This window comes from Phascolarctos cinereus, unplaced genomic scaffold (genome assembly GCF_003287225.1).
Source record: "Phascolarctos cinereus isolate Bilbo 61053 unplaced genomic scaffold, phaCin_HiC Scaffold_1;HRSCAF=81, whole genome shotgun sequence".
Lineage (NCBI taxonomy): Eukaryota > Metazoa > Chordata > Mammalia > Diprotodontia > Phascolarctidae > Phascolarctos > Phascolarctos cinereus.
In genome coordinates, this window is record NW_027555514.1 from 113,932,506 (window position 1) to 113,959,093 (window position 26,588).

The 26,588-nt window shown below is 44.7% G+C and overlaps 1 protein-coding gene across 1 annotated transcript; it reads right to left on the minus strand.

Moving 5' to 3' along the window:
* Positions 1–1,907: 1,907 nt before the first annotated feature.
* LOC110219171 (carboxypeptidase A5-like) lies at positions 1,908–25,000 on the minus strand. Its single transcript, XM_021002305.2, has 11 exons — positions 24,803–25,000; positions 24,020–24,101; positions 21,531–21,665; positions 19,014–19,112; positions 17,328–17,429; positions 15,996–16,097; positions 14,423–14,533; positions 13,316–13,406; positions 6,394–6,593; positions 3,098–3,182; positions 1,908–2,249 (listed from the first exon to the last, which is right to left on the minus strand). Exons 1-11 carry the CDS (start codon positions 24,865–24,867, stop codon positions 2,062–2,064), a joined length of 1,260 nt encoding a protein of 419 aa, XP_020857964.1. The 5' UTR covers positions 24,868–25,000; the 3' UTR covers positions 1,908–2,061.
* Positions 25,001–26,588: the final 1,588 nt, after the last annotated feature.

A 26,588-nucleotide genomic window follows, 5' to 3' on the forward strand; every position in this document is an offset into this window, starting at 1 on the left:
TTCTTAATCTAAATCAGGGTCAGAACTCACAGAGTGGAAGTTTTAATAATCAAAGGAGTTCAAAAGACAGATTTAACCTAAGCCTGAGGATTTCTTCCAAAGATTCCACCAGCCCTGGCTTTGAGGTTTAAATCACAGAAGATAGTTACTCCCCTGAGGTTATGTGCTAAAAGAGCAGAGGGAAAAAACCAAAATAAAAAGACTTCCTCCATGGGGGTCGGGAGGGGAACAGAAAAAAGCTGTACGGAGGTAGCAATTCTACAGAAGAACATCAGGTGGCGCCAAAGAGCTGTCTAGAGGCCTGGGTTTCACAGCTCAGATAGCCTAGCACGGTAGCACCAGGGCAGGCTAAAGATATCGCTAGAGCAGCCTCTCCTTAGATCCTTAGAAGGATCGGCCAACAGCACTATTGGAGGCAGAGGACTTCTAGCATTCTTCTCAGTTGATACAGCACCATCCTTGGGAGCGCAAGTTGCCTCTACCTATCGATGTTCTTTATATACGTACTCTTTCCTGCCCATATCACCCTAGTCATACATGCTCCCATCCCTGTGTCCCCAATACTACTAATAATAGCTAGTACTTATACAATCACTTTGCAAAGTTTATCTCATTTCATCCTCATAGCAACCCTAGAAGGTAGGTGCTATTATTATCCCCATTTTACAGATGAGTCTCAGAGAGGTTTAGCAACTTTCCCAGAATTTCATAGTTAGTGTCTGAGAAGGGATTTGAAATTTGGGGATTTCCTGATTGCAGATCTAGCCACTCAATTTTGCAAATACAAGATGGAGGAAGAATGGCTAGATAATAACAAAAATAATAATAGTACTTATATAGTGCTTTAAGGTTTGCAAAGTGCTTTACAAATAATAATAGCTAACATTGATATGGGTGGCTAGGTGGCCCAGTGGACAGAGTGCAGGGCCTGGAGCCAGGAAAACTCATCTTACTGAGTTCAAATCTGGTCTCAAACACTTACTAGCTGAGTGACCCTGGGCCAAGTCACCCTATTTGCTTCAGTTTCCTCATCTGTAAAATTAGCTAGAGAAGGAAATGGCAAACCACTTCAGTGTCTCTGATAAGAAAACCCCCAAAAGGCATCATGAAGAGTCAGAGACATCTAAAAAGTAACAGAACAACATTGATATAGCACTTACTATGTGCCAACCAAGCACTTTACAACTATTATCTCACTCATTTATTGAGGCAGATGGAGATTAAGTGATTCACCTGGAGTCACACAGCTAGTAAGTCTCTGAGGCCAAATTTGAACTCAGGTATTCCTGACTGTGGGTCCAGGGTTCAATCCACTGTACCACCTGTACCATCCCATTCACTATTCATGTTCTCTGTCCCATTGTACTATAATCTGAGGGAGTGTATGCAGTTAATTTTTATTGTCATTTATTCCAATACATTGCTTAATTAGAAGTCTTCCGGTTTTCAGTAACTTGTCCTCTGATTAGTATGGTACAAGGAATATTGGTGGAAGGGTTTTTTGTTTTTTGGCTTTTGTTTTTTTTTCTTTTTTTTGAGTGAGGCAATTGGGGTTAAGTGACTTGCCCAGGGTCACACAGCTAGTAAGTGTTATGCGTCTGAGGCTGTATTTGAACTCAGGTCCCCCTGACTCCAGGGCCAGTGCTCTAATCACTGCGCCACCTAGCTGCCCCTGGTGGAAGCGTTTATGCTTTGTATGCTACCTGAAAACGTGCTTTGAACTTAGGGTAGGTTTCAGGGGCCCAGATGGATTTTTCCTGTTCTCTCTTTTTCACTCCCTCCCTAAGTCATTTGATAATTTCTGTGTTGAAGTAAAGGATCTCCTTCCCCTCTCCTCCCCTGACCCTGAAGGATGATGGATGTACCCATGTACTGGCAAGAGAATCCCAATTTCAGAGACAGGGAAATGGGGTTAAAACTCGTTTTTTATTGTTTGAAGGAGAAAGAACAAGGGGAGGTTGGATGTGGAAACAAAGGAAAGGAACAACTCCGTTTCTGGGGATAGGCCTGGGTTGGGCCGAGAAAGAAGCTTCTTCCTGAGGCTGTGGCTGCACCTAGTTTCTAGTAGGGGTTATCACAGGCATGCTTAGTGATGGTCAGGATGGCCTGCCACGTCTCTTCAGCCGTGGGGATGATCTGACTGGCAGGCAGTAGGAAGCCATAAATTCCAGTGTCCCGCAGCTCAAAGGAAAAAGAACACTTGATGTCATGCTCATAGGCCCAGTCGATAGTGATCCCGTTGGCCATATCTGTGAAAAAACAGGCCGAGAAAATCAGAGAGAGGGGAAGGCAAGACAAGACCATGTCTGTTAGTTTGGCTTCTTCTATTGGAGAGGCTAAGGAGAAATGTCTATGGTGTAAAAAGGCACAGTTATGGATGGGGCTGGTAAACAGGAGAGACTGAAGAAGGCAGGGATGAAGGACTGGTAGGAACACCGAAGGCAACCAGGATTTTCACTCCTCTTATACCAAAACAGCTGGCAGTGAAAGACTAGAATATTGTAAAATACATAAATAAAATGGAATATTTTAGAATATTCATAATCTCTCAGAAGCATATACATACATATATGTATTGTGTACATGTATATACATGTGTGTACATACATTAGTACATGTTAATACATGTATGTGTGGTTTGGTGTGTTCTTGCATGTGTATGCATGTATGTATATGTATATATAAACATGCATGTGTGTATTGAGCATATATTATGTATAGAATATATATCTGTAGAATATAGAATATATACATAGAATAGAATTTCCTTGAGAGCAGGGACTGTTTAATGTTTGTCTTTATAACACCAGTGCCGCGGCCGTAGCCTAAAAATTGTTTATTAAATTGAACTGGAGGAAAAGTGGGGGAGATAACAAAGATGAAATAACTTGGTCCTTGCAGCTAATTAGTGCAGGATAAGCTGTATACAGTTAAGTAACTTGGCTTGGGGCTACAGCAGCCCTGCAATCTTGAACTCCGAAGCATCTGTCCCTTGCCCAACAGCTGCCCTGGAGTGGCAAAGAAACACCTGGACTAGGGAGCCTGGCTCCAGAAGAAGGCACAGGTGTTGTCGCTGCCCTAGGGAAGGCTCACTCACAGATGGTGCTGATGGTTCTTCCATAGATGTACTCGGTTCCATGCACTTGGGAGAGGGCTTCCACTGCCTTGCGAGCGAGACTGTTCTGCCAAGGAAACATCACAAATGTAAGAGACAGGAGCATCGGAGGAACGGGAATCGTTCTCCCTCTGGAGAGCTGGAAAGGTCCGGAGAGGCTAGACGCCTTAGTCGTGTCCGACTCTTCGTGACCCCTTTTTCTGGGTTTTCTTGGCAAAGATACTAGAGTGATTTGCCATTTCCTTCTCCAGCTCATTTTATAGATGAGGAAACTGAGGCACACAGGGACTTGCCCAGGGACACACAGCTAGTAAGTGCCTGAGGCTGGATTTGAACTCTCCAGGCCCAGCACTCTATACAGCTGCCCCTATAGAACATTACTTGGGGGAGAAAAGATTTAAGTGGGTATAGCCTGCATGGGGCAGGCAGAGAGAAAGTGTTGGCCCAGAAGGCAGGAGAATTAGTTCTAGTTGCCACCCTGGGCCTCAGTTTCCTCATCTGTAAAATGAGGGAGATGGACGTAATGATCTCCAAGATCACCTCATGAGGGGGGTGAGCTGATCCTTCTGGCTCTAAAACCCCACTGTCTACTTTCTGATTCCAGAGAACGAGGCCTCCGATGACATTCAGTGCTTTAACCCTGGCTCTGTCCTCTTGCGGCCAGAAGGTGAAAGACACACCCCACAGAACTCACATAGTGGATGCCTGACAAATGTTCAAGGGAACTGACTCCAGGTGACCTAGGTGCACTTTGTAGATCAGTCAGAGTTTATGGAGGCCTTCAAGAGGAGTGGGCTCCACGGCCTCTGGCCTTGGCTTTAGAACCTCGCAAGCAAGCCCTCTGGGGATCCTAATTCCTTTGTTTCAAAGGAGAAGGCAACTGGGCTCCTATCTCTTATAACACACTGGCTGAAGAAGGTCCCAGGCCACCTAAGTAAGAGGCAGAGGTGAGACCACCCTGCACTGTTCAGGGAGCTTGGGAGCGTCTAGGAGGTGAGATCTATTCGCTTCAAGCACTTCACAAAACAAAGGAAGAACAGGGTTCTCTACACATCTGGGCCCTCCCTGACCACACAGGATCCCCCGAAGTGGCAACAATGAGGAAGGAGCCTTGGCTCTTCCAGGCTCTCGGTAAGAGCAGAGAAGGTCCTAGGGGGATCTAACTCAGCCCAGAGCCGTCTTCCCAGGAAGGCTGCGCCTCTTCTCCCTTCATCGTTTGGTTTCCCTGTATCAGCCCTCCAGAGTCCTTCTTCTTCCCAGATCTAGCCAGAAGGGGAAACTTTGGTGAAAAGCACTCACCAGGACAAGAGCACGGACTTCCCCTATTAGTTACCATGACCGTGGCCAGAAGTCATGCTGTTTGAACCTTGATCTGCAAATGTCTCTCCCAACTGGCCAAGGTGGTCAGTTTTACATGGCAAACTTGCGCTGTACCTGGTCCAAATAACTGGGCCTGTATCATGTGGTTAAGTACTCCCTTATCAAACAAACTATTTTCCCGATCCTTCACCATAACATATTTGCAGCAGCTGTATGTGGGCCAGTGAGATTAGATTACCAATTTTTCTTCACTGGTTGGTTTTGTCTTTCTGTTCAGCAGATGGAGAAGCAAGAGACAGGGCTTCTCCTAGGGTCAGAGATCTGGAACTGGAAGGGACCTTAGAATCCAAACTCCCCAATTGATAGATGTGGAAACTGAGGATTAGAGAGATTTAGTGACATGCCACGGTTACACAGCTAGTAAGTGTCCGGGGTTGGATTTGAACCCAGGTCTTCCTATCCATTATATCACTGTTCCTGGAAGAGCCGAAATCCAGCCTGTACGATCCCTTGGTGGATAATGCTTGGTGAGGCCTCTGACCTCACAATGCATATCGTTTTATAATTCTCCAACGCACTTATCTTGTAATGTTTATATATGTGTGTGTGTGTGTGTGTTTAATACATTTTAATGCCTTCCCTCACCTCCACCACCTCCCCAAATAAAGCCATAACTTCACAAAGTAAAGGACTGTATCCTCCTGGTACCCTCCCTGGCACCTAACACAGTGCCCACACACTCCAATCACCTAGTGAATCTGTGATTGCTTCAGTGTGGACATTCTAGCCAACAGCACATCTCGCAACCATCAATGCCTGATCATCCTGTCAATCCGTATTTATTAAGCACCCACTGTGTGCCAGGCCCTGTGCTAAGCATTGACCCATGTCTAGTGTTCCAAAAACAAAATACTCCTCCTCTTGGACCTGGGCATTCTCTCTGGCTACACCCCATGCCTGGAATGCTCTCCCTCCCTCACTCCAGCTACCGACTTCCTTGACTTCCTTTAAGTCCCAACTAAAATCCCACCTTCTACAGGAAGCCTTCTCTAACCCCTCCTAATTCCAGTGCCTTCCTTCGGTTAATTTTTCCCATCTATCCTGTATATAGCTTGGTTCGTATATATTTGATTCCACGTTGTCCCCCCACTGGATTATAAATTCTTTGAAGGCAGAAACTCTTTTGCCTCTTTTTGTATCCCCACCACTAAGCATAGTGCCTGGCACACAATAGACACGATATATGTTGATTGATTGATTGATTATTGATTGATTGATTGATCATCTCTGAAATTCCTGTCGACTTCCTCCTATAGCTTTGTCAAGGGAGGGGCACCCATCGTGCTAGGGGACTTCTGAAGCTCTCTTCACATCATAAGGATGTTAGCAGAGACTAATGGATCATGTGGACTGTCTACAAGTTGCCTCTCCCTCTCTCTACCTGTCTTGTCCATTATTGGTTTCTGTCTCTGAAGCCCACCTCCCATGAATCAGACCTGTTATTTTCCTGTAATTCCAACAATATCTTCCCTCCAAGAACTCTTCTTCCTCCCAGGCATGGAGTGGCACGTTTGGTGTGGAATCAGAAGGCTGAGGTTCCAATCTCACCTCTGATACTTATTATCTCTGTGAATTTGGGCAGGTGTCTTTAACTTCCTAAGCCTCAGTTTCCTCATCTGTAAAATAAAGGTGACTGGACTAGCTGGTCTCTAAGGTTACATTAAGTTCTAAATCCACGATCCTTCGAATTGTATAAGGAGTCAGACAAGGTGGGAAGACAACTTTCACAGAGGACGTTTGGACCTTTATCCCTGTAGAGGATACCTGTTCTCCATTTTTTGACAGAGGGTATAACACCCTGGGAAGGTTGTCAAATAAGAGTCTTCCCCATCTGCTCCAGCACAATGGTTCTCCGCACCCCATCCCACCCCATCCATATGATAGGGGAGGAATATTACCAGCTCCTCATTATCAGGAGTAGGCTCCTTCCTGTAGCCACAGGGATACAAAAGCATCTGGGAATAGCTGTGGATGGAGATCAGGACCTTGAAATGCTTGTGCTTCTGGATGAAGTTTGCGACAGAGGCCACCTCTGGCTCAGAGTGAGGGAAAGGCCCATGGTAAGTCTCTGAGCAGGGGTTGCTGCTAGAACCGACACCTAGAAATAAGTCCCCCACCCCCCAAAAATGCAAATTATAAAGTTGTAGTCCAGAGAAGCAGTAGGGTATAGTAGAAAGAACCCAGAAACTATTATGCTATATGAAACAAACAAGGGAATGATTTCAGAAAACCTGAGAAGACTTGTATGAATTGATGCAGAGTGAAGTGAGCAGAACCAGGAGAACACTACACAGTAACAGCACATTGTAATAATCAATTGTGAAAGACTTAGCTACTCTGATCAATCCAAGACAATTCCAAAGGACTCACAATGAAAAATGCTCTCCATATCCAGAGAGAAAACTGATGAATTCTGAGTACAGATTGAAGCATACTTTTTTCATTTTTCTAGCTTTTTTGGCAGCATGACCAATATTGAAATATGTTTTGCATGACTCCACATGTATAATTGATATCATATTGCTTGCCTTATCAATGAGTAGGGGAGTGGCTGGAGGGAGGGAGGAAGGGAGGGGATTTGGAATTCAAAATTTTTAAAAATGAATGTTAAAATAAATAATTTATAGTGAGAAAAAAGAAGGAAGGAAGGATGGAAGGAAGCAAGGAAGGAAGGAAAAGGACAAAAGAAAGAAAGAAAAGAGAGGAAGAAAGGAAAAAAGATAGAAAGCAGAAAGAAAGAAAAGATGGAAGGAAGGAAGGAAGGAAGGAAGGAAGGGAAGGAAGGAGAGAGAGAGAGAGAGAGAGAGAGAGAGAGAGAGAGAGAGAGAGAGAGAGAGAGAGAGAAAGAGAGAAAGAAAAAGGCAGAATTTGGAGTCAGAAGACCTGGGTACCCCACCTGGCTATGTCAGTTATCTGTGTGACTTTGGGCAAATCACTTTAGCGCTGGGCACCTCAACAACTTCATCTGTAAAAGGAGGTGACTGTGCCAATGATCTCTGAGGTCATAGGGTCACAGACTCTCAGAGCTGGAAGGGGCCTCGGGGCCATCTGGTCTAACCTAAACCGGAAGAGAATCCCCTCTAAAACACACCTGACCAGTGCTTATCCAGCCTTTGTTTGAAGACATCAAGGGAGGAAATGATTTCCAAAGAATCCCATCCTAGCTCTTTAGCCTATGATCTAAGACCTTGAACGCGTCACCCAGAGAAGCTGTCAGCCAGGTAGAGATACACTTCCTTGGCAAGCCAATGGCCCATCTTGGGAGCTCCCTCTGAGTGTCCCTGTAGATGTCACAAAGAGCCTCCCTCCAAGAAGATTAGGGGCTCCCATTACCCCAGCTAATCCCAGCTCCCTCACTGAGTCAGAGTAACACCAAAGAAGAACGCTTTTGATGACCCCCATCTGTTCCTCATCATTTCTTCATGGGGAGATTTCTCAGTTCATGGTCTATTGGGCACAGGGAAAGAACACCGGCCTAGATATCAGGCTGCCTGGGTTCTAGTCTCAGCTCCACCAGTACTGGCTGTGTGAACCTTTCTTGTTCTCATATCCTCCTCTGTAAAATGACAGGGCTGGGCTAGATAGACTCTTAATTCTTTCCAACTTTAAAAACCAATAATTCTAAATATTTGAGAACGTAAGGTTAAAAAAAAGCATAGGCCCAGCTACTAGGGCTTAGAGCACAGTTAGAACAAATAATACCTCACACATCTAAAGGCTTTTCCTGACAAAAACCTGTGGGGTATATAGGACAAGTATTATTATCCCCATTTTACAGATAAAGAAACCGAGGCCCAAAGAAGTCTTGTGACTTACCCAATGTCACATAGCTAGTAAGCAACAGAGTTAGGGCTTGAAGTGAGATCACTCACCTCCCCATTCAGCATCCTATGTCGAAGTAAGATATGTTATCTCTTTTATAATTAATTAATTTATTTTTAGTTTCCAACATTCACTTCCATAAGATTTTGAGTTTTAAATTTTCTTCCCCTTTCTCTTCTCCCTCCTCCCCAAGATAACATGCAATCTGATATAGGCTGTACTTATACATTCATATTAAACATATTTGGAGTGAGATATTTGCAAAGCACTCAGCACATAGTAGACACTTAATACATGCCCGTTCTCTTTCCTCATCCACTGTACCACTCTACTTGTAAGAACTCCAGTTCCTTAAGATTTTTAATTAACTTTATTTTCTCTACTTATGAGAGAGTATTATTCCGGAGTGAGCCTTCTTCTTAATTGTTCTTCCCATATTCTCTTTCCTTTCTCACCCCTTATCTCTACTTCCCACAACCCACAATGGTAGTCTAGGGGGTAGGGGAGATTGAAGGTCAGAATATAAGGCTATCATGTGTGCTGGAGTCCTTCGACCTTTGAACAGAGGCACACTAAAAACAATAGGGAAAAACTCAGAAAGTATATTCAAGGACAGTTATCTATGACCCCCTGACAATGTCATCTCTGCTCGGGCTTTGAATGTAGGTGATCCCTTAAGACCTCTCAACTCATTTAGAGCACAACCCTGCATCTTGAGATTGGGACCATAGACACAGCAAGGGAATCTTAAATACAGGCCCCCCCACTCCATGTAACCAGAATCTCTAGAAGAGCCTCTAGGTCTCACCTGACTTTCAACACTGGGGTCAGTTTAGGAAAACTGGACAACTTGTACTTTTTATAACTTGGCTATGGGATACCTTGGATGTGGGCAGCTAGGTGGTACAGTGGATAGAGTGTAGGGCTTGGAGTCAGGAAGACCTGAGTTCAAATCCAGCCTCAGACCCTAAGCAAGTCATTTAATCCTGTTTGCATCAGTTTCCTCATCTGTAAAATGAGCTGGAGTAGGAAATGGCATCTCTGCCAAAAAAAAACCCAAATGGGGTCACAAAGAGTCGGACGTGATTGAACAACAGTGGGATCCCTCAGAGGGAAAGAAAAAACTGTACCTTTGTTGGAGTTATTGGCAACAGCTGCTGCTTTCCCCACCCTCCACCTCCCCCACCAGCCCAGATCAATTGCCCTTTCTTCCTTACTTTAATAGGAGTTATGGGGAGCCATCCCTAGTCCTCCCTAGGTCAAGCCCAGCCTCTGCCCCAGAAAACAGGCCTTCAGTGGGTCAGCAAAGGTCAGTCGCCGAGGGAGCACCTCTAGGGAGGGCACAGCATCCCCCCTGACTCCCTGGGGGCCCCAAGGGTTTGCCAGCTAGCTGATCTCTAAATTCAGTTGTCTCTCCCGGGTTCAGAAGGGGGTGGGAGGAAATGGGGTGGCTTCCACGTTCCTCATTAGAACAATTAAATCAAATTATGTTGAAACCGCCAGCAGAGTATGCCTGCCTGAGTCACCCAAGCAGATACGTGCTGCTTCTGACCACAGGTGAGTCACCAAGCCTTCCTGGGCCCAGGACGGGGCCTTCCACCCACCCCCAACCCCACTCCACCCCCAGTCACTTCCTCTCCTGGTTTGCCACAGCCTACACCTGGGGTAACAAGTCTCCAGACAGGAGGAAGATCTGCCTACAGAGGCAGGTGGATGAGAACCAGGGAGGGGAAGATCACAGACTCATGCTGGAGACTCACGAACTCACTGAGAACCCACTTGGCATGCCTGCCCGGAGGCTATGACCCTGCTTCATGCAGCAGCAGGGAAGGCACACTATGCAGACTAAGAAATTACAGCCCAGATACCCTTCCCTTCCTTTGTCTTTTCTTTCTTTCCCTTGCCTTCCTTTGCCTTCCCTTCCCTTGTCTTTCCTTCCCTTCCTCACAATACGTGTACAATATGGGCAGCTAGGTGGTGCAGTAGATAGAGTACTGGGCTTGGAATCAGGAAGACCCATCTTTACGAGTTCAAATCCAGCCTCAGACACGTATTAGCTGTGTGACCCTGGGCAAGTCACTTTACCCTGTTTGCCTCTGTTCTTCATCCATAAAAAGAGCTGGAGAAGGAAATGGTAAACCACTCCAGTATCTTTGAGGTCATGAAGAGATGGACATGACTGAACAGTAGCGGCAGCACTATGCCAGAGTGTTACGGGATGTCCAAAGGTTCAAAAGACACAGTCCCTCTTTGTCTTACACTTGTGAAGTTTAGAAAGGTGAGTAATGGAAAAACAAAGATGGAGGCAAAGTAGGACATATAGGGGCATACAATATAATGCAATATAATACTATAGTATAGTATACTATAGTATAGTATACTATAGTATAGTATAGTATACTATACTATACTATATTATGTTATATTATATTATATAACAGGGCATAACAGAGGTCCACACAAAACGTTATGAGAATTCAAATGAGGAATGGATTCCTTCTGGCTGAGATCAGGTAAGTTATACTGAAGTCTGCCTAGCTGCAGAGAGAGGCTTGACCACCCGCAGATATCCAGGGGGGCTCTGCCCAAATATAGAGAACTATCTATAGACATTCAAAACCATTTGAGTGGTTAGATGGACACTAGATGGTCACTAAGGTTCCCTTCAATGCTCAGATTCTGTGAATCGGAGAACCAACCAACCCCCCCCCCCGGCCACTGTATTTTGAGCATCTCTATGACTTTTGGAGGCTTAGGATCGTGTCCACATGCCCTTATTTCATGATAAGGAAATGGAACTCCAAAGGTGGAATGACGTCCCCAGGGTCATAGAGCTAGCTAGGGCCCAGGGCTCCTGACTCCCAGTTTATTGCTTTTCTGAGTCTTCCAAGGCAGAGCTCTTTCGGAGCTAGGCTTGTATTAGAAAGCAGAGCTAGAACCAAAGAATCACCTGGTCAGATCCAAAGCATCTGTTATTTTTTTTTCTTTTCTTTTGAGGCAATTGGGGTTAAGTGACTTGCCTAGGGTCACACAGGAGGTAAACATCTGAGGTTGGATTTGAACTCAGGTCCTCCTGACTCCAGGGCCTGTGCTCTATCCACTGCACCACCTCGCTGCCCCATATCCATTACTTCAAGAAAAAGGCAACTAGCTTGTACATTGAATAGAAGGTAGGACTTGGACTAAAGAAGACCCAAGTTCAAATCTTACCTCGGACATTTACTACCTGTGTGATCCTAGGCAACTCACTTCACTTGCCTGGACCTCAGTTTCCTCATCTGTAAAATGAGGAGATTGGACTCAGGTCTCTTCTAGCTCAAGATCTATGATCCCATAAAGCTTTGGGACTCAATTAAAAAAAAAAATCCTAGGGGCAGCTGAGTTCAAATCCAGCCTCAGACACTTACTAGTTGTGTGACCCTGGGCAAGTCACTTAATCTTGTTTGCCTCAGTTCCCTCATATGCAAATGAGCTGGACAAGGAAATGGTAAACCAGTGTCGTTGTCAAGAAAACCCCAAATGCAGTCACAAAGAGTGAACAATAAACCTTGAGGGCGGGGTAGGTTTTGTTTCTGCCTGTTTCCCCAGAACATTGAGTAGAGCCTAGCACATAGTAGATTAGCAAATAGTGGGTGCTTAATAAATGCATTCGGAATAAATTTTTGTTTTAACATTCCTAGTGCCTAATATAGCACCTTGCACAAGCACACATTTTAAAAAAACACTCACTGTATTTGTCAGAGACAGACAGAAAGAGATGACAGACAAATAAATATTCTGATCAGATACGTGATTTCATGCGTGTATGCATCTCCCAGTGAGTAAACTCCTTTCGTCAATGCAGATAACCAACAGCTCTGCGGCTTAGAGTCTTAGAGGTTTGAGGGATTTGCCCAGGGGTCACTCAGTGCCCATCAGAGAAGGTACTTGAGCCCAGGTCTTCCTGATCCTGAGGCTGGCACACTGCGGTTCTCTTTCATGTTCTCTCTCCCTTCTCTTCCTCCTTCCTCCTTCTCTATCTCTCTCTGTGTGTCTGTCTCTCTTTCTGTCTGTCTCTGTGTCTCTCTATCTCTCTCTGCCTCGCTCTCCCTCTCACGCCTCCCTCTTTCTCTTCTTTCTCTCTCTCAATCCCTCTCTCTTTCGTCTTTTCTCTCTTATCTTCTCTCTCTCATCTTCTCTCTCTCTTTTTCTCTCTCTCACTCCTCTCTCCCCTCCCTCTTTCTCTTCTCTCTCTACCCCTTTCTTATTCCTTCTCTTTTTTCTCTCTCCCTTCTCTCTCTCCCTCCCTCCCTCTTCCCCTTTCCTCTCCTTCTTTCTCTCTCCCTCTTTCTCCTTCTGCTGTCTCTTATCTCCTTCTCTCTTCTCTCCCTCTCTCCTTTCTCTCTTTCTCTCTTTTCTCTTTCCTCTCCTTTCTCTTTTCTTTCTCCCTCTCTTCTCTTTCCTTCTCTCTCTCTTCTCTCTCCATCTCCCTCTGTTTCTGTCTCTTAGTGTAATATACATAAATACATAGATATGCATATACAATACAGATTATACAAATATGTTCATTATAACAGCAGCATGCTGGTAAATATTTAACAGCTAGCTCTCGGGCTGGGAGGTAATGTCTGCATAATACACTTTTAAATTTAATCTGCATTATTTAGATTTTTTTTCTTCATCAGTTGCTTAAATCTAGACAATCAATAAAACAATAAACCAAGCCCTGGTCATATCATTATTATTATTATTATTTTTTTTTTTTACTGATTTCTGAGGTGAAGATGCTCAAATGAACATTTAACAATGGGCTCCTAGGAGCCGGTTGGACCTAGCTCTGGCATGCCCCTGATTATACATTTTAAGCCCTCCCATGTGCTCTCTGGTTACATGGCCCACACCTTTGGCATGCCCCTAACCAATATTCACTGGTATTTATTTAACTACAGGGCCACACATTCTCTCAGTGCTAAGAATCCACCGAGGGGCACACCAGCACCCCAAAGGAAAATGCCATACCTCCAAAGCCAGAATCCCAGTTTCTGTTGGGATCTACCCCCTTGCAAGTGGAATTTGAATTGATAGCCCGGTTCTTACGCCACAGGTGATTCTGGGAGAAAAACATAGGTCATGTGATCTTATGAGCTGGGAGGCCACACTGCCCAAGATTTGGGAAAGGGCACAGGTACTTGAGACATCCCAAGTATTGGTTTCTAATCCTGGACACTTAAGGGCTGTGTCATTTGGGATAAATTCTCTGGGTCTCAATTTCAGAATCACAGACTTTTAGGGCTAGAAGAGACCCGGCAGTCAATCAATAGACATTTATTAAGGGCCTCCTGTGTGCTGGGTCATCTAATCCAATTTATTCATTTTAAAAATGAGTTAATTGAAACCTGAAGAGGTGATCAAGGCCATACAGGTATTAGAGGAAGAGCCAAGACTCAGAATCAGGTCTCCTGGCTCCAAATTCCAAGGACTATTACGAAGTGAGGACAATATTCTTCCTTATTCTCCCTCCATGATGGGTGTAAGGATGGGATGAGTGACAGGAAGCCTGATGCCAGGCATGACTGTTACCCTGACCTTCCCAGTGACTCTGGCCATGGAGCAAAGGTCATTCCTGAGCTTTGGGTCAGACTCCTAGGTGTTCTCATCTCCCTCTCTGCTCCACTGAGGAGAAGGTGAGGAGAAGGAGGCAGGAGGAGAGGAAGAGCTAACAGGGACAGGTCCTAATCAGGGCAGGATGGGGCCCAATGGACGAGGTGTGCGTTTGCCTGTCCAGATGGGCCAACACTCTGACAAGGGGGTCCCAGGCTGATGAAGTTAGCCTGCAGCACTGGACCTGGAGTCAGAGATGGGTTTGGGACTCGGTCCTTTCACCGTGTGACTGTGGATAGATTGCTTCACCATGTTCTGCCGGAGCCCATGGTGCCTAGCCACCATGTTTAACCGAGCCCTGGCCCACAGCATCCTCCACTGATTGGTGCAAGAGTCCAGGGGGAGGGTCAAGAGCCTGGCATCCTCCCTGTCCCCACTCACAGCCCAAGGGGGATTAGGCCTTTCCTTCCTTCCCTGCCAGGTGCTCTGGTCTTCCCTCCCTTCCCTCTCCCCAAAGAGCCTCACCATGCTGTGGGTGTAGGCAAACCCATCAGGGTTGGTCACGACTTCAAGAAAGATGTCCATGTGGTTCAAGATCTTGGTCAGCACTGGCTCTTCCCCATAATCCGTGGCGATCTGAAAGGAAGGGGGGATAGCAAAGCAGGAGGACTGATGTGGGACCCAAAAGCAGGCATGAGGGATTATGGAGGGGAATGGGGGTCAGAACCAGGGCAGGGCAGTTTTGCTACCAGGTAGCAAGGTGCTGAGAACCTTAGCTGTCCTTTGTGGATGAACCTTCTCTGTGGATGAATCACAAAATTAATTAGATTATAAGCAACTAGAGCATGGATTCTTAGTCTGGGAGTCTGTAAACTTTAAAAAAAATTATTGATAACTGTGTTTCACTATAATTGGTTTCCTTTACAAAAATAACAACAACAGTAGCTAGCATCTATAGAGTGCCTAATATGTGCCAGGCACTGTGCGAAGCGCTTTTTATAAATATCTCATTTGATCTTCACAATAACTCAGGGAGGTAGGTGGTATTATTATCCCTGATTTACAGGTGAGGAAACTGAGGCAAACAGAGGTTAAGTGACTTGCCTAAGGTCACACAGCTAGTAGTTATAGTAGTAGTAGTAGTAGTAGTAGTAGTAGTAGTAGTAGTAGTAGTAGTAGTAGTAGTAGTGGTAGTAGTAGTGGTAGTAGCAGTAGTAATAGTAGCAGCAGCAGCAGCTGCAGCAGTAATAGTAGTAGTAGTAGTAGTAGTAGTAGTAGTAGTAGTAGTAGTAGTAGAGTAGTAGTAGTAGTAGTAGTAATAGCTAACACTGAACATTGCACATACTATGTGCCAGGCACTGTGCTAAGCACTTTACAATTATTATTTCATTTAATTTTCATAACAGCTCAGGGATGTAGGTGCTGTTATTATCCCCATTTAACAGATGAGGAAACTGAGGCAAACAGGGGTAAGTGACTTGCCCAGGGTCACACAGCTAGGAAACATCTGAGGCAGATTTGAACTCAGGAAGATGAGTCTTCCTGACTCCAGGCCTGGTACTCTAACCATTGTACTTCCTAACTGCCTTTCTGTAATCCAATGTGTTTTATTTTATGCATTTAAAAGCATTAGTCTGAGGAGTAGATAGGTTTTATTGGACTGCCAAAGGGGTCCATGACAAAATTTTGCCTTGGGTATGCCCAGTACAGCACCTAGCACATTGGGGATGCTTCATAAATAGTAAACAGACCTTTCTCTACTCTTATACCGGCCCAGACAAGAAATGGGATGGGCTAGATAATCAGATATTTAAGCCCAATATGTCTGTGACTGTACCCAGTCTTGGAAAAGGCCCTAAAATTGTCAGGCATCCCCTAACACACACACCAGAGACAGATGTCAATCAACCATCATCAGGTCTGCTGGGTGACTATGGCCAAACATTTCTCCATTCTGGGCCTCAGTTTCCTCATCTGTACAATGAAGGGGTTAAACCAGAAGATCTCAAGCTCAATCTGTGTGCTAACCCTCTTTAGCTGCTAACTCCCTCTGCCTGTAAGCCACCTCTGGCCTGTTGGACGTTCATCCCCTGCTGACCTTCATGGCTGTCCAGACTCCGGTTGCTTGGGTGATCCACTCCCGAGCGTGAATACCACTGTCAATCCAGATGGCAGGCCGGGTCCTGTTTCCAGTGCTGAACTGGGAGATAAAGAAACAAGCCACCCAGGTGGTGTTAAAATGGCTCATGGTGGGGCCATACCAGCTATGATGACATTTCCAGAAACTCCATACAATGGGTCAACTCTACTTGGAGGGCTCTCTGGCTGCTTAGACCTGGACTGAGTAGTGAACACTGGTGTGTGTGTGTGTGTGTGTGTGTGTGTGTGTGTGTATTTATGTGTGTGTGTGTGTGAGAAATTGGCTCCCACAGCATCTATATGGACAACACTAGAAGGCAGAAATAGAAAAGGATGTCCTCTCCAGTGGAGGTGGGAACAGAGATGTAAGGACAATCCTTTAGCTAATAAATAGAGGGCTCAGATTGCTCGAGATTTCATGGTGATAAACCTTGGACTTTCAAGACCTCCATTTCTGGGCATCCATGGCGTGGATTCTTTCAAGTGACCCAGGTCACTCCTGATCAATACACAGTGTCTTCACACGTGTGAAGGCCATTGAGACTAAGCCCCTTCATTTTACAGACAAAGAAACTGAGGCCCAAGGAGGTTAAGAGACTTGCCCAGGGTGACACACTTATTAAGTGTCTCAGGAAAGATGTGAACTTAGGACCTCTGACTGACACTCCCGTTCAGAGCTCTACCCACACTAGGTACAAAACTCCAAACATTATTTTTCGCTCCAAATATTATTTTCTAAAGCACCAGTATGTGATGTTGACTCAAGTTCATTTATATAGACTTTCAGTTGGTGGACTGCAGACAGCCCTTGGAAAGCAACTATTTGGGAAAGGGCAGGAGGAGGACTCAGTACCCCTATGCCTAGTTAAGAGATGGAGCTACTGAGTCATTCATACTCACCCATCTCAAACGCAGGGTGAATGATCCCAATCCTCAGCTCTAATTTCTTAATACTCCTCCCACTGAAGATTTGCCTTTTGAGTATATCTGTGTGGCTGAGCTCATTCCCAGTCTCACTGTGTGAGATGGGGGTGATGGCCATCCCTGGCCTTGAACCCTAAGATTGTGGGCTCAGAGGTCACACCATTTAGTGCTAAATCTGAACCAAACCAAATTGATGGGTGTGTATCCTCTACCTAAAACTCCGTGGGAAAAAAGACCCAAGAGGCCATTTGTCCCAACGATCACCCAACTCATTACTTCTTGGGGCCCCAAGCCACTGGTGAAAGTGGGAGGGGATGAATGAGAGCAGGGCATGGAGGAAAGCTTACCAATGGAATCAAGGCATTACCTTCAGCACAAAAATGGGACGTTTTTCAAAGGTCTGACCAATCATAAATTTTGAGACCAGGTTTGAATGCTCAACCACAAAGTTGTCCATCCAGGTGTAGATCTGAAAGGAAGACAATTCAGTTAGCTTGTAATGCCCAGGGAGAGACGAATGGTGACTTGGAGAGAAGGGACACAAACAATTACCCCCCTCCTTTTCTTACTGCTCCCTATCACCCCCACCAACCTTCCCGTCTGGAGAAATTTTTACCTTGAGTTTCAATTCAATTTAATTTATAAAATCATATTTTTATTTATATTTTATTTTATTTTAGATATTTTATTTAGATTTAAAGTTGGGAGGGACCAGAAAGATTATATAATTATAATTTTATATTATAATATATAATATGTATAATAATTAATAAAATTATCTAATATAAAACCTCCCCCCTTACTTTATAGAGAAGAAAGCTGAAGCTCAGAGAAGTCACAAATTTTACAACTGAGACCATAGAGATCATCTAAGTCCAACCCTTCATTTTACATGAAGTAACTTCGACCCTGAGAAATTGTGATTTGCCCAAGGTCACATAGATAGTAAGTGCCCGAGACAGGATTTGAACCCAAGTCCTCTGCCACCAAGGCCACTGTCCTTTCCACTGAACCACACAACCTCTCCAATAATAATACTATTCATGAGTCTGCTCTGATCAAGAGCCTGCTGTCATAAGGACCACCTCCCTCCAGAAGGAATCTCCTTCCTCTGATCTACTTGGCTAGGAATCCTCATAGATCTACACACACCATGAATGCCTGGTTTTCCTGGGCAGTTCCTATTTTAAGTAAACAAACTTATGTATAATAGAGTTTCAAAAAAATATATATCCTTTACCAGAATATGAGTCCTGATTTGGAGTTTGAAAAATATGGTATTTGAATGACCCATATGGTATACACGGGTGGGGAACCTGTGGCCTTGAGGCCACATGTGACCCTCTAGGTCCTCAAGTGCGCCCCTCTAACTGAATCCAAACTTTGTTCTGTGAAGTTTGGATTTGGTCATAGTGCCACACTTGAGGACCTAGAGGGCCATATGTGGCCTTGAGGCTCTGGGTTCCCCACCTCTGGTATGGTGTTGAATTGCAGTTAACAGTGTAGAGGTCTTACCTCCCCATCCAGATTGTAAGGTTCATGAAGGCAGGGGCTGTGCCACCCACATCTCTGTATCCTCTGACATTCTTAGCATTGGACCTGCCATATAGCAGGCACCCAAGAAGTGAGTACTGAAAACATGGATGAGTGAATATGAGGTGGGGGAAGGGAATTGCATTTGGAGAATGAAAGTTTCCATGTTCATTCATGGGATAAGATTTAGAGAGGTCATCTAGTCTACCCTCCTCAATTTACTGGTGAGGAGGCTGAGGCCCAGCTGGCCTACCAGGCCCAGTGATGTGCCTAAGGTGAATCTGGGTCTTCATTCTCCAAGTGCAATTCCCCTGTATAGCAGGTCCTATGCTACGAACTTCACATCTTCTCAGTTGTTTGTGATCTGTCTTCAAATTATGTTATGTTTATTTACCACCTAAATGCTATTCTCCCTGCTATTCCCCACCCCCAGAATGTAAACTCAAGGATGGGAACAGTTTTTCATTTGCATACAGCAGGTGCTTAATAAGTGCCCATAGAATTAGATTAAAATACCTACCTCCTCTAGAGTGTGGTAAGAGTTGTACCTGAAGCTACTAGTACTCCTCTCCAGTCTTCGGGAGGCCGTCATACCTTTTCGTTCCTCATCTAACAGCACCTGGAATACAAACCCCCAAACGCCAAGAGGTCAAGGCCATGTCTTCTTTGACTAAGATGGTGCCACCAGTCTGCTGGGGAAAGAGAAGCCATCATTGATGTGAAGACAAGGCCTCCAGCCTTGGGCTCCAGTCTCCTCTTGTGTTCTGGCAGCCACTTCCCCAAGGTATATGAGTTAGCTATAGCTAACCTAAGCAGTGTGGTACAGGGATAGAACATTGGCTTGGGAGTCAAAAGACCCGGGTTCAAGTCTGGGCTCTTCTACATCCCAGTTATATTAACATAACTGCATTAACTCTCTGAGGCCTCTTTTCTGTTTGGTAAAATTGAGATGATAATCACCAAACTGACAACCGGGCAGAGGTGACTAAGGGTAAATGAGACCAGGTTAGTAAAGCATTCTGCCAGAATAAGGGGTTATCTAAACTCTATCTATTGTTGTCATTTAATGACGCTGATCATAACAATGAGTTCTTTGAATCTCATTTTCCTCAACTATAGAATAAACAGAGATGATGATATTAATAACAGCACCTTACATTTATATGGTACTTTAGAGTTAAAAAGTGCTTTCACATATGATATTTGTGAAACACAAGCAACAGAATTCTAGATGATCTTGGCATAGCACAATTGGTGGAACTCAGTAAGATGAAACTTATACTCATTTGTCAATATATCAATTGATCTCATCAATAGATCTGCACCTGTAAATTGTATCTGGTCTATAATTTGGGATCTTAATGTAGATTAATGAACAGTCCTAAATGTGGGGGTCAAAAAAATCAACTTTGTAAGTACAAGATGGGAGAAGAATGGCTAGATAATTATAATTATTAGCATTTATATAGTGCTTTAAGGTTTGCAAAGTACTTTACAAATATTAGCTGATTTGATCCTTACAACAACCCTGGGAGGTAGATGCTATTATTATCCCTATTTTATAAAAGGAAACTGAGGCAGACAGAGGTTAAAGATTTGCCAAAGATTACATAATTGGTAAGTATCTTAGGATTTGAACTCAGGTCTTCCTGATTCCAAGTCCAGCATTCTATCTACTCTCCCACCTAGATGCCTCATAATTTTACATTAATTTATGTGAAAAACTAAATCTGAGAGTTTTAATAGATTACAAGTTTAATGTATGAGTCAATTTAGCCACCAAAATATCTAATGCAACCTGTTACCACAATGTTTACTAGTGTAGTCATGAAAAACATCCCAAAGCTGGAATATTGGTCCTGGGTAACTTGTCTGACTATTGAGTTGGCCCCAGGCCAATGGACAGGAGCCACAAGAAGGATTAGACAAATGAACTTACTAAGGTCTGAAGATTCCATTGTTTTCCTCAACTGAAAGGGGTAAATATATCGACACCTGATTGACCACAAGCCTTACTATTGTACCCATCAGAGAGCATGAAGGCATGTTGTATGAACTGATGATTCTGGAACCAAACTTTACCCATATTTAAAATAACACCAAAAGGAAACAGGTCTAGGACGTCTACGCAAGCTTTCTAATTTCCAGACTAAAACTTGGTAGAACTCCACCTTTAGAAGGCCTCCATAAGTGCTCCTCCCAGATAGCTCCTTCAGAATAAATCTGATCAGTGCTTGAAAAAAGATAACTGACCATTCCATCATGAACTTTTTGTGCCATTATCTAAAAAAGTGAATTTTCCAAGTTCAGACAAATTTCTTGTTGTTGTTCAATCATGTCTGACTCTTCATGTCCCCATTTGGGGTTTTCTTGGCAGAGATACTGGATGCTTTGCCATTTCCTTCTCCAGCTCATTTTACAGATGAAGAAACTGAGGCCAACAAGGTTAAGTGACTTGCCCAGGGTCACACAACTAGTAAGTGCCAGAGACAGGATTTAAACTCAGGTCCTACTAACTCTAGGCCCAGCACTCTATTCACTGTGCCACCTAACTGCCCCAGACGGAAATACAGAGATGCTAAAAAAACAAACAAACAAACAAACAAAAAACACCTTTTGAGGAAGCAGGGAAAAAAAAGAAACTTTAGAATTACAAGCTCTCCTACAAGTCTGAAATTTAGTTATTTGAGTGGGATACTCCCTAAATTAGACATTATGTTTCAGATATGTGGGTTTTCATTTAACCAATTCTATGAATTTCTCTCAAGTCATCTGTCAGCCTCTCTTGTCACCTTCCCACAAAGTAAGAAATGCATAAGAGAAGGCAGGAATATAGATCAAATGGCTTCTTACCTGTAACACTCCTTGCCTGTTCAGAATTCCATCCAAGCACAAATGGATAAAGACTCAGGACTACAAGGGACCTTAGAGATTGTCTTTCTGATGGAAGAATTTGTTCTCTCTGGCTACTACTTAGACAGAAAGCCAAATTAAAGTAAGGCAAGACACCAACCACAGACCTGGTGAGAGATCTTACCTGGATATCCTCAATCATGACAGTATACAAGATGCCACTGGAATTCAGATAGTTTTTGACAGCTTTCAGGTTAGAGAAAGGAACTCTCATATCCATAGGGAGGCTGGGCCTGGCTGGAGCCTGCCAAAAATCAACCTTTGGTGGGGAAGGGGGCAAAGGAAAGAAAATAAATTGAATTTCATCATATAACCTCGAACATACATACCCAGGCAGGATGTGATGGCCTAATCTACTGTTATCCAGCAGGGAGTCCCTCCCCTCCTGCATCTCAGAAATGTTCACTCCTGCATCCTAATGCATTACTGAAAGCCCTAATGGCCAAGGTATGGGGGTGGGGAGGAGGTAGAAGGAGAGAAAATGCTCTCGTCCAAAAATTCTTTCTCTCCCCCGTGACACCCAAACCACTTGGCCATCTTCCAGCATTGCTTCTTGGCCAAACTCAACCTTGCACTGAAGCATCTTTGAGTCCCAAAGACCCTCCCCAAGCACCTTTTAAAGTAGACACTTTATCTAAGGAAGTGATGAGTGAAGTAATGTCACCAGTCACTGTAATTATAGTGGCTCCTTGGCCAGCAAGGGGAACTACAAAGACCAGGTGTTGAATGGAACTATATAGGCAAAGGACATCCCTTCCCTATGGTCATGGAATGGACAGGAAAACTTCATGTGCACAGTACAACACAGGCATATAGGCACTTGGATTCTACACTCGGACATCTGTTATGTGTCCCAAAGTCACTCCAATGTTCTGCTTCTCTATTTTTCTTTCTATAAAATGGGGAAAGTTGTTTATAACATCATTTGATTACTGACCAATAGAAAAGCTCATGGGCAATAGAAGTAGAGACTGTGAGCAGAGGTAGTCATTGGCCCGGCCTGTGGGACCATGTTCAGAAATAGGTGATTGCCTCAACTATCCCCCCAAGTCAAATATATTTTATTGTAACAATTAAAAGAAATGCTACTAAACTTTGAGATCTCTTGACTGCTGCCTTGAGCAATGTCCTTCAACCTCTCCAAAACTTAATGTCCCCATCTATAAACTGGAGACAATAAAGCCTTAAAACATGGGCTTCTATGGGTCCAATGTGATCACATAAGTGAGGACCGTCGGGAATTGCAGAGCACCACACAAGCATGAGGGATCATGGTTATTTTTCTCCTGTGGCTACAAGAGAAATGTTTCCAATAGAAATAAAAGGTTAATACTAGCTAGCAAATTTACAAATTTACAAAGCAATTTACAATTATTATCTCACTTGAGCCTTAAAACAACCCTGGGAGGCAAGTGCTATTATTTCAGATCTAGAAGAAGAAGAATAGGTAACATTTAGCTAGTGCCTACTATATTCCAGGCAGTGTGCTAAGCACTTTTTATGAATATTATCTCATTTAGTCTGCACAAGACTCCCAGGAAGTGGGTGCTATAATTATCCTCATTTTACAGCTGAGGAGACTGAGGCAGGCAGAGGTGAAGTGCTGCCCTAGGGCAATAAGTATCTGAGGCTGGATTTGAACTCGGGTCTTCCTGACATTATCGTTCTAACTCCAGCTCTACCCAGTTGCCAAGGTGGTAGACTGGGCTATTAGGATGGACCCAAGCCACACACATTTGCTACACCAAGCCTTTTCATCAGAAGACCATCTACATGTCATCTGGCCCTCAGCTCCTAACACTGGTGGATGGGACACTGAGGAATACAGCTTTGCACCAAACAAAAATGCCCCTTCTCCCAGCCCATCTCTTAAATTCCCATGGTTTTACAGTGCACACCTGGCTCAACCATCCTGCTTAGCTACATAAACAAAGTCCAAATTCTAAAGCACAGACACCCAGTCCTTTGGTCCCCAACCTTTTTCCTGCATAGGTACTCAGAATTTTTTAGTTTCCTAGAATCTTATGATCACTGGAAGGATGGAGGGTGAGAGGGGAAGGGGCACTGCAGGCCTCCCTTCTTGCTAGAGATGCTGGAATGTCCCAGGAAGGGCTCTGTGGCAGTAGCATGCCATCAACTGATGAAGTGAGGCCTCCAGGTGGACCATAATCTACCTTCCAGGAGGCCTGCTCTTGGGAGGGGTCTATCACTATTAAATTAATTCCATGGGCCTCACCCACCCACCTTTTGAAAAAGGACTGCATGACATAGCCAATTTAAAAAATTAAAGTGAATTAACATTAATTTGGGTATTTCACAAGAGCTCTTTAGATATGAGACACCCTGAGGGGGTCAAGAGACCAGGGTTGGGTAACTGCTTTCTGTCAGATGAAGGCAACTCCAGGTCTAAGCTCAGCCACACACACACTTCAGAGCTAGCAGGGAGACTGAGGATCTTCCAGACCAAACCCTTTTATTTTACAGATAGTCAAACTGAGGCCAGGCAAGCGAAATGATTTGTCCAAAGTCAGGTGGGCAGTTTGTAGCAGTGCTGGGATTCAAACCCAGGGCCTTTCCACTACATCAGGGGAACTCCCATCGGCCAGACCTCACCTTCAGGTATTCCGAATCCTCTAGATTCCTGAGTACTTGGAGCTGTTTCTCGTCCTTGGCCTTGATGCGGAGAACCTGGTCTCTGGGAAGACATAAGCAGGGGCAGCTGGGAGCAATGTTAGGCTTTAGCCCCTGGGAGAACCAGGTAGACCTTGGAAGGGGCTCTTTTGTCTGAGAAGCATTAGAGAGAGGATCCAGAGTGAGGGATGACAAGGGACTGGGTACCAGCTGGTGGAACTTCAGGGGCTGTCAAGGGGCCAGCTCAGACCCTACCTCCCTGTGTCACCTCCCTGAGAGGTGGGGAGGGGTGGAGATCAGCAGCAGAAAACAGAGGAAAGAAAAGAAAAAAGAGAAAACAGAGGCAAAGAGAAACAAAGGATGGGAAATTAGAAAAGGGAGGGAGGGAGAGAAGGTGAGGAAGAGGAAAGATTGTGTGACAGAAAAGAGGTCACAGATGGTTGCTCCAGCATCTGTGCAGTGGCCAGACCCCACCACCGTCATGCTTGTCATCTTGCCTTCTAAGGAGCACCCAGCAGGATGCTAAGAGGAAGAAAGAATGAGGGGAGAAGGGAGAAGAGAGGTGACTGCGAATGTGCCCATTTTACAGGCACTGAAACTGAGGCAGCTAGAAAGCAAAATAATTTAAAGCAGAGGAAGCAATGGGAGGGTAGTCCTCATACTCCACCACCCACAGCAGAGATGACAGCTTTCCTCTCTCTTGGGAGATTCACCCTCCACTCCAGCCCCAACCCCCAGACTCCGAGGCAGAGAGCCTCTACTTACCCACTGAACATCTTCTGGCTTAAGGTTGCTGCCAGGAAGAGGCTCACGATGAGAAGACCCCTCATGGTAAGCCTGAGTAGAGCAGGACCACTGTCTCCTATGGGCACGTGTGGCACCCTTTTCCCCCGCGGACGGCCCACTCAGGGGCTCCCCCTCAAGGGCTGCTGCTCACGGCCCCAGCACCTAAGAGGTCTCCACATTTGCTTATCTTGGGAGGAACAGAAACGTGTGATGTAGACTGAGCAGGATGCTCTGGATAGGGCAACTGCCCGGCTCTCCCCATCTCCAGGCAGAGCCCCAGGGGAAGGCAGAGACAGGGAGGGGGAGCCAGGGAGGGAAAAGAGAAGGGGAAGACTTTCAGCCCTGGCATCCTTCTGTTTGTCAAAAGGGGGAAAAGGTAACATTGTACTCTGCACTTAGGCATCAGTCTTCCAGAAACAATGAAATCTAAGGTAAGATTGATTCCAAATCATTTCTGACTTGGACAGCTATCCAAAATGACAGTTTTCCCCATGCCCTTTGACAAGACTCTATTCCAAGACAATTTTAGGTCACATTTATAGGAATCTAAGAAAGAAAATCAAGATGTAAAATATAATTTTGGCTGAACATCAATATTCCCAATAGGTGAATGTCATTGGGAAATATAAGCAATGTTTTTAGAAAAAACAATCATCAATTAGTACTTCTCTGATACTTTAAAAAACACCTTTCCCTTTCCTGTCTCCCTATTTAATCCAATCCCATTTCTCCCTTGTTCTCCGGGTCTGTCCTTCCACGCTCTCCCACTTTCCCTTTGGTCTGTCCTTCTCCTAGGACAGCCAGCCTGGAGCTTAACCCCAAAAGCAGCAGAAACCCCCTTGCACGGGTGGTGCACCAGGATAGAACACCAGTCCTAGAATATGGAAGACCTGAGTGCAAATCCAGCTTCAGACACTTACTAGCTACATGACCCTAGGCAAATACATCACTTAGCCCCTGTCTGCCTCAGTTTTCTCATCTGCAAAATGGAGATCATAATAGATCTTACCTCCCAGGGTTGCTGAGAGGAAAAAATGAGAAAATATTTGTAAAGTTCTTAGCACAGTGCCTGGCACATAGGAGGTGTACATTTTAGTCGCAGGGGGGAAGGCGAAACGGGGGGGGGGCAGTTAAGAGAAGCTCGATGGGTGTAAAAAATGTAAATTGTAGGGCAGCTAGGTGGCGCAGTGAATAGAGCACTGGCCCTGGAGATGAGAGCACCTGAGTTCAAATTTCACCTCGATGCTTGATACTTAATAGCTGTGTGACCCTGGGCAAGTCACTTAACTCCAATTGTCTAGTTCCCACCCACCCAAAAAAAATAGTAAATTGTTGAAGTGGCTATTCAATTGGGGAAGTGCCATTTTTTCCACTTTCAAGTTTGGGCATGAGCTTTAATGGCACTGTGGATATCATCATGTTGGGAACGATTCCAAACGTTCCCACCAATGTTCTTACCAATGGTCCTCCCTTAAAGCACAGTCTCTTCCCCGGGCCCAAGCTTCCAACATCTCCTTAGATGGGGAACTGGGGACACAAAGTGGAGGCTGCCATGCGAAGCAGCCCCAGTGGGATCAGGAAATGGACCTTTAGGGCAGCTGAACCCGGTAACGGTGACTGAAAATCCACAGCAGAGCAAAAAGGGCAGGGATGCTCACTCGGGCTATTTCTGGTAACAGCATTTTAACAGGACGGTCACTCAGCAGCAGCCTTTCTCAGAAACCCACTCCCACTGCCGCTGTTTCCCCGAATGACAGATTAACTG

What these genes read in the sequence shown, in the direction of transcription:
- LOC110219171 (XM_021002305.2), bottom strand. Translation starts at nt 24,867, where the DNA reads ATGAGGGGTCTTCTCATCGTGAGCCTCTTCCTGGCAGCAACCTTAAGC. An exon ending in AGGATTCGGAATACCTGAAG is followed by an intron (nt 21,666 to 24,019) that starts GTGAGGTCTGGC and finishes TCCCCACCAAAG; the next exon opens with GTTGATTTTTGGCAGGCTCC. An exon ending in CTTACCACACTCTAGAGGAG is followed by an intron (nt 17,430 to 19,013) that starts GTAGGTATTTTA and finishes TCTTCCTTTCAG; the next exon opens with ATCTACACCTGGATGGACAA.